The 17,718-nt window shown below is 35.2% G+C and overlaps 1 protein-coding gene across 1 annotated transcript; it reads right to left on the bottom strand.

Annotated features, from left to right (window-relative positions):
• Positions 1–2,590: 2,590 nt before the first annotated feature.
• On the bottom strand, positions 2,591–4,349 carry LOC130744580 (disease resistance protein RUN1-like). Its single transcript, XM_057596753.1, has 4 exons — positions 4,132–4,349; positions 3,238–3,589; positions 3,027–3,147; positions 2,591–2,736 (listed from the first exon to the last, which is right to left on the bottom strand). The coding sequence occupies exons 1-4, from the start codon at positions 4,347–4,349 to the stop codon at positions 2,591–2,593; spliced, it is 837 nt and encodes a 278-aa protein (XP_057452736.1).
• Positions 4,350–17,718: the final 13,369 nt, after the last annotated feature.

Here is a 17,718-nt window from a genome sequence, read left to right as displayed (position 1 = left end):
TTTCCAAAACTATGATTTGCATCCGAAGCTTCCTTTCGAGTTTGTTATCATTACTTAAAGATTTAGAGGTTGTTTAATGTCTTATGAGTTTTCTTTTCAAAATAATATCCTTTTAGTCTTATCGCAAATCCTATCAGTTCTCGGGATCTCCTAATCCCCAAATGACTCCAGAGAATGTCTCGATCCATAAACATCCTAACAAGGCCCGAATCTCATTCGTCCTATCAAGCTTTCTCAAAACTCTCAAAATAAAATTGGCATGACCTGCCCGCTATTCTCACCGTTCAGAAACTCAGATTTCATTGCATAAGTATAAATAACTCAGCACAACCAATCAACATGTCATATATCAATATATTAAGCAATAACCACATAGCACTTAGCATATAAGGCATGCACCACACATCCTAGATTACCCAATTAGCACTTAGCATGTAATTCACTCATCAAAAACATTCAGTAGATGCATCATCTACATTGTCAGCCGAAGCCTCAGAAAACATTTTCCAATCACACACAATCCAGTGCATAAACAGTAAACAATGTCGAAAACATCGACCCTAAGCATTAACTAGAGATTCAGTAAGAAGCCCTCACCTGTAGATTCTCCAGGACGATCTCCTAACACTTGTTCACAATCAAAGGCTTGCTCCTCTGGGAATTCCTCAAAATCACCTTTAGAGCAAAACCACAGAAATACTATCAGAATCTATCGGAAACTAAGCTATCAATACGCACTAAGGTTACTCGAAGTAATCTATACTCTAAGGTACGATAATCTAGCGCGAAAGACAAGTTTTCGGAAAAGGAAATTTTCCTCCTCCACCTTAATAGGGCTCGGCCACTTTTGGTAATTGTGGGGCTCGATTTTTCTTCGATCAAACTTGGTTCCTATGCTTTCATTAGCCGTAACTAAGGGTAGTCTGAACTCGGAAAAATTATCGGATCAAAAACTGTCGCAGGGGTATTTTGGTCATGATTTTTAACTTAGGATTTTCAAAACTGAAATCCCAAAAACCAAATTTTGCAGGGACGTCACCAACGACGTTTATGACAACTAATCCTACTAGCACTAAGCTAAGGCGATAGTTTTCAGCCTAAAGGTTGAAGCTTTACTTCAAAAACTCCAAAAATGGGTATTTTAGGCTAAAATTGATTCCGGCGGAATTCCGGCGACATAACGGAAAATCTAACCCGGCAGAAGTGATCTTGGGCACATAAGGAAGAGGTTTAGAATCAGAAATGAAAGATTCGGGATAGTTTTGCAAAAATCCCATAAACTATCAACTCAGAAAAGTCTACAGAAAAGCTATGGAAAAAGCGATCAGAGGTAAGGATTAGCGACTATACCTCGGCACCTTGAAGTAGCAACTGTTGGATCGACGATCAAGCAAGAAATGAAGAAAATCTTCTCCTCCTCCTCTCCTCTCAAACTCGCGGCCTTGGTGGGGAAAATGGGTATGGTTTTGTGTTTTTTTCTTATTTCTTGGCTATATATAGAGGTTGGCAAAACGCGGTAAAATGAAAGTTTCGCGAATCTGATTTTTCCGGCGTCATTCTCCGTGAATTCTAAGATATGTTTTGGCGAAAGAATTCCAAAACTAAAATGAGGTCTCCTCTTATTTTTTTGCAACTAATGCATAGTCGGTATAAAACTATTTTACCCGATAAGTTCCTTTTTGCATCGAATGTCGGAATAGAAAACTTCCTTCTGAAGAAAGATTGAAATCATCAAGAGAAATGGGTGTACGCGTGTGGAATATTCATTTGAAACTCTGAATAGAAAAAGTCCTCATAGTCGGGTGATTCTAGGGTTTTGAAATACCAGGGTTTCAGTTTCGGCAAACTTCCGATGATTGGAATCGGACGTTCGTAGATCCTAGAGTTTCGCCTCGAAACGATTGTGATATATGGAAAAAAGAGAAGTTCTAACATTTCTCTGAAGATTTTTGGAATTAACTTCCATCGTGCCTAAAAGTGAAAACTAGCTATATTCTAGGGTTTTTGACCTAGGTTTAAGCGTATAACGATCGTGCTATAATTTAAATCGACTTCAATATGATCCTCAGACTTTTCCTGAACTTTCTCCTTCATACATTTATTTCATTAAATAAACTTTTGTTCAGGTTTTCCCTTCACGATACATCAAGCCTCATCGTAAATGGAAATCTCTTCCGCTTATTCTAAGCTTAAAAACTTGGGTCTTACAGAAGACAACTGATGCTTGCAGGCAAAATCTTAATATTGCTTCCGGCGAGCCTCAATTCATGTAATGATGATGTTGTCTGGGAGTCCCAACAAATTACTGCAACAATACAAACGTAGTAATTTTAAGGATCGCAACCGGTCAAACAAGACACTTAGCTTCTTATCGTCAACTAGTCGGCAGCTAAAAATCCTAAGCTCCTCAAGAGATGTCAGGCATGATAGCTCATCTGGAAGATTCTCTAGCAATAAACCTTGTAGATTGAGCCACACAAGCTGGCTTAGACGACCGATAGATGAGTGCAATATCTTGACTTCTGTCTTGCTTAAATCCAACTTTTCAATCAAATTGGACAACACTGCGAATTCCTCAAGGCATGTGCAGTCATTCAAGTGTTTTGAGAGACAAAATAGATGGATGAACATCAGGAAAACTTTCACAACCGGAGAGATCTACTTCTTTAAGCTTTGACGCCTTAGACAAATCCAAAAGCTTTAGCAATTGTTTACCCTCACTGAGGTCAATGGACTCTAAATTCACAAGGTCTTGTAAAAATTTCAAAAGGAGGGAGCACATCACAACTGGGAAACCCTCATATTATTAAGCTGAAGATGTAAGCATAGATTTTTATATATCTTTACATGTACCCCCTGCCAAAGTTCTTTAACATGGCTGTGTGGCATGCAAATCTCAACAAGATGCTCAGCACAAAAATTTGGTGGAAGAGACGATAAAGGGAATCCGTCCCACTTAAAATACCTCAATTTATCAGAAAATGCCTCAAGAACTGTACAGTGATATAAAGTGTCTGGTTTCTTACCCTCGGGGACGTATAACCGAAGAAGTCTCAAATTAAGCATCTTTTTGAATGTGTTAGAACTCAATTGCAAATCTACTACTTGAGACAAATCTAAAGTTATTCCTTCAATAGTGTCAGCCCCCTAACAAAACAAGAAGAAAATAGCATGAAATTAACTGCAATTTCTATCACGAGCATTGTCTAAAATTAGGTTTGTTAATATTTTCCTTACCCTGTTATTTTTAAGTACATCATAAACTTCATTATCTCTCAGTCGGCTGCGTGTTCCAGGGTTTTTCAAACACTCTTTACGAACTATATCCAAACCCATTTCTTGCAGCAAATCATGCATTTGTATGTTGTTATTATATGAAAAAGTTATAAGAGCTTTATCTACAAGGACATCTATTCCACTAGCTGCAAAAAAATCACATGCATCAAGTATCCCTACAGCCATATGTTTATCTTTATTTTTGAAAAAGAATGCAATGTCCAGAAATATTTCCTTGGTTGGATTGTGTAATCCATCATAGCTCACTTTTAGCACATTCAAAATTTTCTCATTGGGATACTTCTCAAGTTTGCTTAATATAAAAGAATAAACAGAATATAAGGAAATATTCTTTGACGCTTGAAGAAACTAACTGAAGACATTTCACAAACACTTTATATGTAAATCGTTGATAAAACATCATCTAAAAGGTATCATTACAACCATGATTGCATTTGATTACTTTTTATAGTTGGAGGAGCTAATGTGCCAAAAGCTAAACGCAATAAGAACTTCACACCACATGTTCATATGAAAATTTATATTTTCTTCATCTAACTCTTATCAAATTAAGAATTCTCAACATTGATATTGTAATTGTTAGCATGTCTCAGTTAGTCACTTAAGTAGAGTTAGTTGACACTAATACTAACATAGCTTTACTAGTTGTAACTAATACTTAGTTGACACTACTCTCAGAGGGAGAATGCAATTTGCATCTCCACCAATTTGAGATTCCGGTTTATCTAGCTCATTTAAGTTGAACTGTACTGAACTAAACTGAATTGTATTATTAAAGTGGTTCATTAAAAGTTAAAACCGAACTGAACCGAACTAAACTTTTATCAATTTCACAGTAGGGTTCGAGCGTCCCATCCTGATATATTTGCAGCTTGAGTGGGAGCAGTTCTCCACCTATGCAGTTTGTCTTGATCAGAATCATCATCAGTGAGATCCTGCTCATGGTTTGCAAATGCTACCTCGTAACTCCCTCTCTGCTTCCGAACGCACGATGGGTCTGTTTCATAGAAGACAAGGATAACAACCTGAGCCTGATGTTTTCGGCATTCCATGATCTTGACGAGTTCTTCCAAGCACCATCTCGATGAAGCGTAGTTCTCAAAAAAAACGACAATGGATATGTGTGAATCCTGGATTGCTTGGGAAAGTGATGGCCAAACATCATCGCCTTTTCGAAGCTTGTAATATATGTATGTTCGGATACTGTTGTCGCAGAGAGCAGAATAGAGATGGTTTGTGAAGTTGGTTCAGGTGTCCTCGCCTCGAAAGCTGATGAATACATCGTACTTTTTCGGAGAAATCCAAGAGGTTTCTACGGACGAAAAAGAAATGTTCTTGTTCCCAATTGAGAATGGCTGAGTTCAAAGAAAATTATAAAGAAGACGGTCAACGATCATAACACACAACAAGGGATGAAAAAGTAAAATGCAAATAATGATGAAGTTAAAATTTTAGTTGTATCCCCCTTTTCATACCTATGTAATAAGTGAGAGCATTTGTATATTGTTTTTGTTGGTTATAAGAGGAAGATTAAAAGACAACCGAACTAAGCTAACACATTAAGGCACAAAGCCTATATAACAGAAGATGGAAGAAGCCTCCAAACAGTGTTGAGAATCGTCCCTGCAAGTTTGCTGGCTAACACATTCGCCGCATTGTTCATCTCCTTAGGATTATGAAAAGAGACATACGCACAATATTTAACTTGATATTGTTTACGTAAAAAAAACTTGATATTGTCAATTCACTCTTGATCAGAGAGTTATAATTCATATTGTCAAGTTCAGATCATCTCAATTGTAAATTCTCTAAAGATCCTCAAATTAAAACTTAATGTGTATATCTCTATTCATATCTATTAAATATTTGAGACATTGACTGTTTACATCAAAAGAAAAATTAACATTATTCACTTGAAAGTATCATAATTCGTAGTGTCTGATCCTTATCATCTCAATTGTAAACTCTCTCAAGTAGTGTTTAGGAAAACCAGATTGGTCGGTTTGACCGAGAACCACCATGGTAGCCAGTTCGATAACTAGAAAACCCGGACTATTCTAAAACTGGATTGAATCAGCCCCGAAGTAGTTGAAACCAATAGTGTAAACCGGTTTGAACTAGACAACAATATAAGCCAAAGTTGCAAATGACTTGTTTACCTCCAATGGGAGCGAGTTACGAAAGCTTGTAACAATGATGTCGTCTAGAGAGAGAGGCGTCGTGCGAAGAGAGAAATGCCGTGCACAAAGAGAAGTCGTGCGAAGAAGGGCTGACAGGTCACATTCTTCAACGAGAAGAAAGGCAAGGGTTGGATTTCGGTAGCGACATGGTTCTCTTCGATGATCGATCTTCAGAGAGGAAACCAGTCAATCTCAGCTAGGATTCAATGAGGGCATCTTTAATCTTTACATTAGTGTTAAAAATACAAGGTCAATTTTTTTGATAATTATGGGCTAAGATGTAATGCAACTATATACAGTTTTTTTACTTTGGTTTAATCAATAATATTATTAATTAATTATTAATGATTCAACCTTGGTTTGCCACCAATTGAACCTTTAAACCTTAAACAAGTACCTCAATCGATTTAGTGTCCGGTTCGATTTTCTAAACCTTGCTCTCATGTTAAAATGTTATGTCTACTTCTCTTTGTACCTGTTAAATATGTGGAACCATTTTAATATTTAAAAAGAGAGATAGACACAAGGTTGAACTTGAGGTTGTCAATTCATCTAAGAGGATTTTAAATCGTAGTGTTGGATCTGGATGATCTTAAGTGTAAATTTGCTCAAGGTTCCTCAAATTAATATGACTCACAAAAAAAAGTAAAGTTGAATAAGCGGCCTGACCCACCCCGTGTAGGCTCGCATTTAGACAAGTATGTATTTTGGGTGGTCCGCATTAGGAGTGTAGGAGTAGAAAGGTGGTGGTAATTGGAACACAATGGAGGAAGCAAAGGAAGGAATTGCGGTTATGGAGCAATCACCTGTGGCTGAAGAGAGCAAGATGATGAAGCAAAAAGGGATACATATTTAGTATAAATGACTGGGAGATAAAATGCATATTTTAAGAAATTTTTAGAGACTCAAATTTGAAAAGAAAAACTTACTTGTCAAACAGATGATGTGGCAACATAATACACTAGGCATCTTTCTATTGGTCACTATGTGGGGGGCATGACTGCTGTTTAAAACACTACCATCATTTTTAAGTTTGCCTTCAAGTTAAAATTTTATGTGTATCTCCCTTTTTCATATGTATTAGACCATTTGTATATTTATAAAAAGATAGGCACAATATTTAGAGTTTAACTACACGAATTAGGTCTTGGTCAAATATAAGATGAAAATGCTAGAGAAAAACGGCAGCAGGGCCTTCTAATTAGGCCATACGAACTCTGACGGAGATGGATTGGAAAGAAAGATCTGGAGGGATGAAGAAGGAGGTTGCAGAGTGAGGAAAAATTGTGATTCAAGACACTTAAATGGTATTACTTAAAAATATAAATAAACCATGATTTAACCATTACTGGTATGATCTGGCTCGGGATACGGTAGTGATGTCCTTAGCCACATAGGTATTATTTTTTTACCTCAGAGGGGATCGAACCCTGACCATAATCCTAGGTGAAATCCCTTAAGAAAATGCACATTCACCACTTGTGCCACCCCTCGTGGTTCCCTCCACTTTTTTAAATTGATTGAAAATGGTGATAGAAAATAAAAATTGTTGTGAATAAAGCGTAGCAAGTAAGAGAGAAAGGAAAAGAGAGATATGAGAAATAGTCTGATGGGGATCCTCTGCTAGGTGCAAACTCCCTTGTATTTATATTATTAGGTTTAGAGTGTTGAACAAGTATACATGTGGGCCTGGCCCATGAACTCTTAACTATGATAGGCATCCAAATATTCATAACACTCCCCCTTGGATGACCATCCCTTAAGAATGTGCCTCATTAAAACCTTACTAGGAAAAACCCAGTGTGGGATAAAAACCTAGTGAAGGAAAAAGAGTACATCATTCTATAGTTCGTCTTTGTACATTGCCTCATTAAAAACCCTACCATGTAAAACCCAATGGGAAAAAAACACGGTTAAGGAAAAAAGAGTGCAATACATTTTAATTGAGATCTTTGAGCCGACGAACTCTCATATTCCGCACAAGCTTTTCAAATGTTGTAGTTGGAAGAGCCTTCGTAAATAAGTTTTCCAAATTATCTCTTGAACGAACTTGTTGGATGTCTATGTGACCATTCTTTTGTAGATCATGAGTGAAGAAGAGCCTCGGTGATATTTGCTTTGTCCATCTCCCATGATGTATCCTTCTTTTGATTGAGTAGTGCATGTAGTATTATCTTCATATATAGTTGTTGGCAGCATCTTTCAAGAGGACAAATCACCAATATCAAGTACGCATTGAATCACGAATCTCAGCCAAACGTATTCTCGTCTTGCCTCATGTAATGCTAATATTCCTGCAAGGTTAGCTGAGGTGGCTATCATAGTTTCTTTCACAGATCTCCATGAAATGGTTGTTCCTCCACATGTAAACAAGTAACCTGTTTGAGATATTTAGACAAATATGCAGCATCTGCATAACCAATTAGATTAAGCTTGGACATAAAGGGAAAAAATAAACTCATATCTAATGTGCCTTTAAGATAACGAAACACTTGTTTTCCATTCCAATATCTTTGTGTAGGTGAAGAACTATATCTTGCTAATAAGTTAATAGCAAATGATATATCAAGTCGAGTATGACTAGCAAGATACAATAATGCTTTGATAGCACTAAGATATGGTACTTCAGGATCAAGTAATTCTTCATTCTTTTCTCAAGGTCTAAAATGATCTTTATTTACATTTAATGACCTTAAAATCAAAAGAGTACACAGTGGACATGATTTGTCCATATAGAATCCTTTTAGTACCTTTGCAATATAAGTCCTTTGGTACATAAATACCTCATCCTTTAGATACTCAATTGATAAGGCTAGACAAAAGTTTCATTCTCAACTCTTTTATCTCAAATTCTTTCTTTAGCAAATCTACAGCTTTTGTGAGCTCTTCTAGAGTCTCAATAAATCATTGTCATAAACATTAATTATGACATAAACAATCTCATATCTCATCATAAATATGCATGAGTTTGTTGGGTCATTTTGTGACCGTCCTTAAGAAAATAATCATCTAGATTGCCTCAATCTAGTGATTTGTTCATTGTTGAGAACATGAATTGTGTGCTTTAGGCATCTTACAATCTTCAAGGAGTTTTATAGAGATATCAATCTCAAGTGAGCCATACCAATAAGTTGTAACTCCAAGTATCCACCACGATTGTCACTTGTTTGTCTTAAATATGACAACATTATTTCACTTTACTACAAAGACTCTTTAAGCCTTATCGTCTTTATACCTTTAGGGTATAGATATGAGGTCCAAAGACCCTTAAATTCAGCAAATGAATTGATTCTTTCTATTTATGGCCAATCACAGCCATTCATTTTCGGGTTCAAGATTCTCGCACATATTTCTAATATTGAGCGCTACTTCATCATGTCGACAATTCTTCATGTTCTTGGTTCCTTGTATTAACTTGTAGAGACATAATCATATGAGATCTCTTAAATAAATAATTACAGGTACCTGAACCTCTTCAGGAAGAATAAACATTTTTGTAGTCTCTACACTTTTCAAGATAGTTTGCCTCCTCAACAAGACCATCATCCTTCTCTAGGATATATATTTTTGAACCAAGTTTTAGGCATGCCTTAACCTAATAATAATGACAAATTTTCCAACTGGGATATCAAGTTAGAGAAGGGTATTTGCAGCATATAAGGAATTTAATAATTCCTTTTAGGTCAGAGAATGCATCTTTTGAACTTCTGGTTCATAGTGCGAGTATACATATGCATTCTTTACAAATTTTCAGAGCTGCTTAATTTCCTCTCCCCCCAATGCTGAGAAACAACAAGTAAGATATAAAATATATATCGGTACTGGCTCAAATTGATTACATAATCTCAGTTTTCCTTGTGGTCCCACCTTAGTGCGTTGTGGTGGAGCGATTCAAAATATATAACGCACATTGAAAATTCTTAGATGAGAGATATTAGGTTCCTGACCATGAACCGATTGCAATGGGGAGAATTCTAATGAATTGTTGGCTTGATGCGTGTCAATGCTGCTAATTGCAATATCACATGTCCATAAATAAGGATATTTGTTCTCATATGTAATTGTCTAGCTATAAATATGAGGCATTTAATTAAACAAATCAGCTAGATAATTTGAATACGAACATGTGCAACTAGATATTCAAAATCATGTCATTTACCAACTTGATCAAGGTTGGAATTTTCACTCTATCAATATTGAGAGTTGATGACATATATTTGGTCATTTAGTCGATGCATCGATAAATTTATGAAATACTTAAATGACCCATAAAAAGAGTGAATACGTGCACATGTATCGCATCTATTATACTCAAGAGTATGCGGGATTCAAACTCATATATTTTACCAATTATTAATTGGTAATGAGAACAAGATATAAGAATTCATTATATTGAAGAATCTTTAGGTTCTTCGATGGGTACTCATATGAATTCATATACTTTCGCATCATAAGACTCGGGATGGTCTAACCGGTCATGCATGCCAATCACATTCAATTTGTTCCATATATAGAACTTTATCATTCAAAATAATACTTCAATGTTTGAAGTAAAATTTTCTGGCATTTTAAATCCTTCAAGCATTTTGATATTTTCAACCCATAGTTTATCGTTACATCAATTAGATGTAAATAAAGTCCTTCAAGACTTTCAAATTAATAAGGAATATGTGTACATGACAATTGTGTCACAAGATGAGTATTACATCTCATAATTTCCTTTAACTCATATTCATCGCATGGAAAACGCAATAGGTTTGACATATTTACATGTCTGGATTACTACCGATCCAAGCAATATCTAACAACAATGTTTATATATACTCTTTATATTTGTATACTTTGATATCAATTTAGGGGGTGATAAGGGGGGTAGAAAGTATGAGATCATGCGCCAATGTGAGACTCTAACTCACACTTCAATTGTCAACATTCTCCCCCTAAGTGTGAGTCACAACCATATTATTATGCTCCCCCTCAACAAGCTATTAGCAATTGCATTGCAGTTCGCTTCATCACTGTGTCAATAGGACACGTCGTTTGACCACTACATTGTGTCAAGAAAACTTTCGATATGAGGAGTCATTATCATGGTCACATCAACCATTGATTCAAATACCATTTTTAGGATTGCAACCGCATCTGGGGTTGTTTCTTCAAAAAATATAAGATTATTGATCAATGGATCTTTTCAAGAGTGTCAATGATCCCTTTTAAGATATTGCTTTGAAATTTCATAGGCTTCTTCTAGAGAGCCACCACAAAAGTTTCATTTCATGAAACAATACCATATATGTCATTGGATGTCCTTCAAGGACATTTAACCATGCGTTAATCTAAATAATCACAACTTTTGTCATGTTTGTTGAATATTCACTTCAGGGAATATCTCAATCCTTCCTTAATATAGCTACTTCTGTAGCTTACATGATAGACACATATCTTTCAATCAACTTGATCATTTGTAATCATAACGATATAGTTCTTCAGGAACTATAATGTATTGACAAAAGACTGTAGGGTCTTCTTCTTTTGTTTATTTCAAATAGCTAAGTTTGTTTAAATATTCCTTTATGATAAAAGAAGGAACTCCAAAATATATTTATAAACAAATTTGTTTATAATAAATAACTAAAATATTTGTATAAAAAAGATTCCTAAAATTATTCCTAAAAATATTCTCTTCATGATCTCATGTATATTTACAAGGAAACAAATCATTTTAAATATTTACATACTAATTAAAATAGATCACATCCGCATACAAAAGTTTTCACATGTACTCAAAATCAATTATTTCCTTCTAATTATATATATATATATATATATTTTAAAGTGTCACTAAAAAATCTTTAGGTTCGATTTTTTTCCCACTATCATGAATAAATGGAGAAATAATTATTATATATATAAAAAAATTACACCCAACTAAATATACATATAATTTGAATTTAAACTAAATGTATTATAAAAAAAAATCTGTATACTCATACAAATTTGAAAGCCACATAACCATTGAGGGCTTAATTAATGGAAAGGACAATTTAACGAAACTCAATATATGGAAGACTTAATTTCAAAAAAATATATGGAAAACTTTGCATTAACACTAAAAAAAACCGTGACAATATACATATTGATTTAACACTTTGAATTTAAATATTTTCCATAATAACATTCAATTTAAATTTATCTATTTAGGGATAGACGATACAAATCAAGTTATTCAATAATCAAATAGGGTCATCAATTTAAGGGAAAAATAGCATGATTCAATTTAAAAGATAAGATATCACAATTAAATTTAATTAATTATCATAAAAGGATTTAGGTAATAAATCATATAAAAAGTAATCAATTCAATAAAGAGATAAATTCAATTTAAATAATTTAAATATAATATATTTTATGATTCTTTTCTTGATCTCTTCAAGATGTATCTCATGACCTTTCTTAATATCTTCCACTTCTAGTGGCAAGATTCAGTAATATTCCATACATTCAAGAATCCATTTAAGTGTCTAGTTCTTCATGAACTGTTCGTTGTGTATTCATGCTATGGTACTTCTGGACTCATAGCTCAAAGTGAATATATCTCACTGTACTTTATGAATCTTCATGAATCTTCAGGATTCATTTTTCACAAATCTTGCACTACGGTACTTCTAGACTCGTAGGCCATGAATCTTCATGATTCATCTTGAAAATCTCACTACGGTACTTCTGGACTCGCAGGTTATGAATCTTCAGGATTCATATATTTTTTCCAATGAATCTTCAGGATTCATTCAAAATAATTCAATTACAGTGCTTCTGGACTGTAAGGCTATGAATCTTCCTGATTCATGCAAAATAATTCAATTACAGTGCTTCTGGACTATAAGGCTATGAATCTTCAGGATTCATGCTTATTACTATGGTACTTCTATACTCATAGATAAATGATTCGATGAAGAAGGAGAAGAAAGAAGAAGAAAAAAAAATTGTAAAATTATAACCTGCCACATGGATGTCATGGATGTCATGTTGATACTTACTCTTTCACTTAGGAATTATGGAGAGGCTATCGTGCTGATAACGTGTTGTGAATAAAGCGTAGCAAGTAAGAGAGAAAGGAAAATAGAGATATGAGAAATAGTCTGATGGGGATCCTCTGCTAGGTGCAGACTCCCTTGTATTTATATTATTAGGTTTAGAGTGTTGAACAAGTATACATGTGGGCCTGGCCCATGAACTCTTAACTATGATGGGCATCCAAATATTCATAACAAAAATAATATTAACCAATTTATCATTTTTCAGATAAGGTGAATTTTAAAAATATTTTTTGAATTTTTGTCTCATTGAATTATTTTTCAAATCCAAACCATTAATCCCACCATAACAAAGTGGCAGCTGCACGTGATTGTGCTTTTGACCAAATCCTCCTCTCCTCCCTCAATACCCGCAGCCAGCAACCATAAACAACACCAATTCTCTATCTGCAACACAATGCCGTCACTTTTAAGGTTTAAGAACTTCCCTTTTGTTTCTTTTCATTCTCACTCTCTGCCTCCTTCCTTCCATTCACAATGCTGATGATGCCGTCTCCTTCTTCAATCGCTTGCTCCGAACGAGTCCTACTCCTACCCCATCCATCATCGAATTTGGTAAGATTTTAACCACCCTCGTGAAGATGAAGCATTACCCCACTGCTATTTCCCTTTCTCACCAAATGGAATCTAAGGGAATTATTTCTAACATTGTTACTATGAGCATCTTGATCAATTGTTACTGCCACATAGGTCAAATACCTTTCGCCTTTTCTGTACTCGCTAAACTTCTCAAGAAGGGTTATCAGCCCAACACTGTCACCTTCACTACACTTATCAAAGGCCTCTGTCTTAATGGTCACGTTCAGAGAGCACTGCAATTTCATGATCATGTGGTGGCACAGGGATTTCACTTGAATCAAGTTAGTTACGGGACCTTGATCAACAGATTATGTAAGATGGGACAAACAACTGCTTCACTGCAGTTGCTGTGGTAATGTACAACACCATCATTAGGGTGACAACTACATGCATGCTAGTTCATTTGGCATTCGAAGCAGATCATACCACTGAAACATGTCTCAATAAAGAAATGGTTTGAGGAAATATAGCTGAGGAGGAACGAAGAACATAGATTGGCAGAGTCAGGTGCATGAACCAAACATAGTTGGATGTTTTCTTTATTAGAGAAAAGGTCTTCAACAAAAGTCTAATTGTTCATCATAGCACTCTTTCATTACGTTACGCTTCAACTCTTTGAGAGACAAACTCAATGTGGTTAACAAGTTTTCACTTGTCAACACATCTTGAGTTTGAGCGGGACTGTTTGTGTTAGCTTCAGTTCATTAATTAGAATTTTGTTATAACTAGTGTCAGCCAATGTTATGCCAGCTGGTAGTTAGTTTTCTGTTTTCATACAAAATAGTTAGTTTGTATAGCTTCTCTTGCAAGCTACTTGTATTGCTCATCTATATAAGAGCATCTTATTGTAAACACAGATTCAGAATATGAGATACAGTTTGTTTCAGCTATCTCTCTGTTTTCAATATCTTTCTCATTTCTCTTATCATAACAGGCCTCATATGACCAAGTATGCACATGCCTAGATTTTGGCAAGTGTTTCACTGGCTTTGTTGCAAATGAGATTGTTTTGGGGGTGGTTTACTTCATGATTAGTTAGCAGTTAGCACAGTTGGAATCTTCTACTGTCAAGTTCGGCATTTAGTTAACCACCCATGCATATGTGACTTGTCTAATAATTATGAGGATGATTGGCTCAAGATATCAGCAGTTATCTGTAGAAATCTGCAGGTTACAATAACTAATTGATGTTGTCACTAGTTGAACTTTGGTGTTTACAATATAGTCTTACTTATTATCTGATGGGTATTGATTTGAACCGGCTGCTTTCGTTTATATCATTATAGATATCATGTCGTAAGTCATGGCATTAGTCCATTAATTTCTACTAGTGCTGACTTTTCCCAATAATGGTGAGTAATGGTAACTATGCTTCAATTACTCTATGAGGATTTTTTGAGTGTGTGTGTTAAAAACCAGCGAAACTTGATCAGAGTGGAAGTATTTCCTTCCTTTAGTTGCACTGCCTCTCCATCATCTGCATCCAAAGCTTTTCAGTCAGAGTGACATCGTCCTAAGCTTCGGAAGCTTATATACACTTGAGTGAATTCATAGAAAGCATATCTAATGGTTCTAAATGTATATGACCTATTATTTGGTATCTATATACGTTGAGGCAAGACTAATGACATTTGATTGTATTAATTATGGTAAGCAGATGATGAAGAAGATATGCCTGTGCTGATGCCAGGGGATGTGATCCCAAAATTCATTGCCTCCAAGGGATGAAAGGATTTCAATTCGTGTGGACAAGGCAGCAACTACTGATTCTTACATTAGCAGGTTAAGAGTTGCTGGTTTTAGCGGAAAAGCCTTTCAAAATTCAGGGTACCTTCCATAGATTCATATCATGGACCTTCTCAATTTATACACATTGTTAAGAATTTGACAGCTTTGAGTTGATTGACATGATATATCATTAGGCGCAAGAAAATACCAAAACAAACGCCTGTTTTATTTTTTTCAGAATGGGAAGAAAATGGTTGAAATATCAACATTTCTACTTTGACGTATTGTTTTTACCTTTCCCCCGATTTCAAGGTCAATTTTCTCTGCTCCTTTTAAGTTTAAGAATGCAAGATAGGGGCCACTTCTTACATGAATGCATTATTCCACGGATCAGTAATATAATTTGTCTTAAGACTTTTTTAAACATTGGCAGACTCTTTAATTTTTCTCTTCTGGTATCAGATGAAATCTGTATGTCATTTACAAGTAGCAAATAACTTTTGCTACAAAGCACACTGCGCTAAGTCTGTTTTTATTATAGGGTAATACTATCCACCATGCCCTGAACCTGAATTAACTATGGGCACTACAAAGCACACTGATGGTTACCTCATGACAGTACTTCTGCAGGATCAGATGGGTGGGCTTCAAGTTCTTCATGAGAATCAGTGGGTTAGTAATCCTCCTGTGAATGGAGCACTTTTTATACACAGTTGATATCTTTACAGGTAACTGCTGTAATAATTTATTTATGTTTTTTAAAAGATAAATGGTCTTGAGATAGAATATTGATTAAATTTGTGTGTAAAAAGTGATCAAGATTATTGAGATGTAAACAATGGCATATGATCTGCCACTGTGCCTATTTTCTTTAATTTTAATTATGTGGGCCTTTGGTGTTCCACATGTTACCAGCCTTAGTTTCATTTGTTGATGTCAAGGGATGAGATCCCAAAGTTCATAGCCACTCCATGCTTGTGTCAGCCTCCAATAGATGAAAGGATTACAATCCATGTGAACAAGGCCGCAACTACGGATTTTTACAGTAGCAGCTAAAGAGCTGCTGATTTCAATGGAAAGGGCTTTCAGAATTCAGGGTAGCGTCCGTCCATATATACAAATCATGGACCTTCCCAATTTCTACACATTAGCTAAGAATTGGATGTGTGTTGAGGGAGATATGATATATCTATCAAGCTCACTGAATAAGGTGCTATAAATTTCCAAATCAGGAGCCCATTATATTTTTTCCAAAATGGGAAGAAAAATAGAAAATGGTTGAAATATCAACATTCCTACTTTGAGTTATTGTTTCCTATTCCCCTCAATTCTAGGTCAATTTTCTCTGCTCCTTTTAAGTTAAAAAATTCAAGACTGGTGCCACTTTACATGAATGTATCATTTCTCAATCCACAACCCTGTAATATAATTTGTCTTGGACTTTTTTAAACATTGACAGATTTTTTAACTTCTCTCTTCTGGTATATAAGATGAAATCCATATATCATTTTACAGGTAGCAAATAATTTACATAGGTGGGAGCATTGCATGGTAAAGAAATAAGGCAAAAACGCACTGCTTTTTCTTTTCTTTTCTCTAATTTCATGAGATGAAATGATTGGAAGTTTAATAAAACTTGGTAAATGGATGCAAAACCAGAGAGTGCTCTTATTCGCTTTTATACTCTTTACAGTTTTTGAGACTTCCATTATTTGTTTCAATGAGAGGACTATACTTGTCTAACTTAGTAATTTGTGGCTTAGCATTCTGTCTTGCTGATGTTGTTAAGGGGAATGAATGATCCACTAGTTCCTTAAGCAAGAAAGATATGTGAGAGAGGAGATTCTTGAAAATTCACTTTGAGAGAGCTGTAAATTTGTGGAAATAAAATTGAATATGCACTAAACTGTGGAACTTGTTTTCATTTTTGTGTAGGGATGGGCCTTGAAGATGGTATTGAGGGTGGTCGCAAGAAGAAAAAGGAAGGGAAAGGCATCTTCTGCTGATATGGCTAAGGTAGTTGATTATAGATGTCTACAAGCTGCCACTTTTTAGGTAGAAGAAAAAATAAATGTGTGTATACTGTACAGGCTATTATTCATTTGTAATACATTATAGACCCTTCAAAATTGATTCGAGGAGGCCGGGTAAGTCTCTTGATCTCTTATTGCTAAATTAGCTTAAAATTAGTTGCTGCAAGTATAAATTGGTGTCAATCATTGGTTGTGAGGCCTATGATCTTCGGGGAAAATTTAAAGTCATATGCTTTAGGATTCAAATGTATGTTTTCTGGGGCAAAGAGAAAGTGATAGCTTGCTCAAAGAATATTTCAAAATTTTCTGAGAAGGAAAATAGTCTTCAAGTCCCAATTTTAGGTATTCTATGGTTGCTTGCTGATTGACAATTTTATTCTGCTATTTGTGTGACCTTAACGAACTGTTAGGCACTGAATTTGACTTGAGACTTCACTTGATCCTTCAAAATATATGAGCTATTCTAGTGTAAAAAGGTTGAGTAGCTATATTACCAAAACCATGAGGAACATGTGAAAATATTGTAATATGAAGAGCCATTTTGTATTTGTTATTAGTTGTATGTGCAACAATCTATTTGTACAATGTCTGGATTTTCGCTTTTAAGCTGATATGAGAGCTGTTATAGCTACTTAAATGATAAGCTTTTAATGCTTGAAGATCTTGAAGTTGTCCAAAATGGGGGGCTCAACATGCCTTGTTGTCTGCTAAGAGGAACAAGTTTAGTTGTTGTCTTATATCCTTAAGTCTTTTGGTTCATTTCCATCTACAAAATTATCCGGTGAATGGACAGTTGGACACACTGTT

Source organism: Lotus japonicus, chromosome 3 (assembly GCF_012489685.1).
Source record: "Lotus japonicus ecotype B-129 chromosome 3, LjGifu_v1.2".
Lineage (NCBI taxonomy): Eukaryota > Viridiplantae > Streptophyta > Magnoliopsida > Fabales > Fabaceae > Lotus > Lotus japonicus.
This window is presented reverse-complemented; position numbering and strand designations above follow the sequence as displayed.

Excerpts from the sequence above, each read along its gene's own strand:
- LOC130744580 (XM_057596753.1), bottom strand. The coding sequence starts at position 4,349 with ATGGAATGCCGAAAACATCAGGCTCAGGTTGTTATCCTTGTCTTCTAT. Across the intron at positions 3,148-3,237 it reads ATGTACTTAAAAATAACAGG|GGGGCTGACACTATTGAAGG; the intron begins GTAAGGAAAATA and ends TTGTTTTGTTAG. Across the intron at positions 2,737-3,026 it reads TCGGTTATACGTCCCCGAGG|AGTCCATTGACCTCAGTGAG; the intron begins GTAAGAAACCAG and ends TTGTGAATTTAG.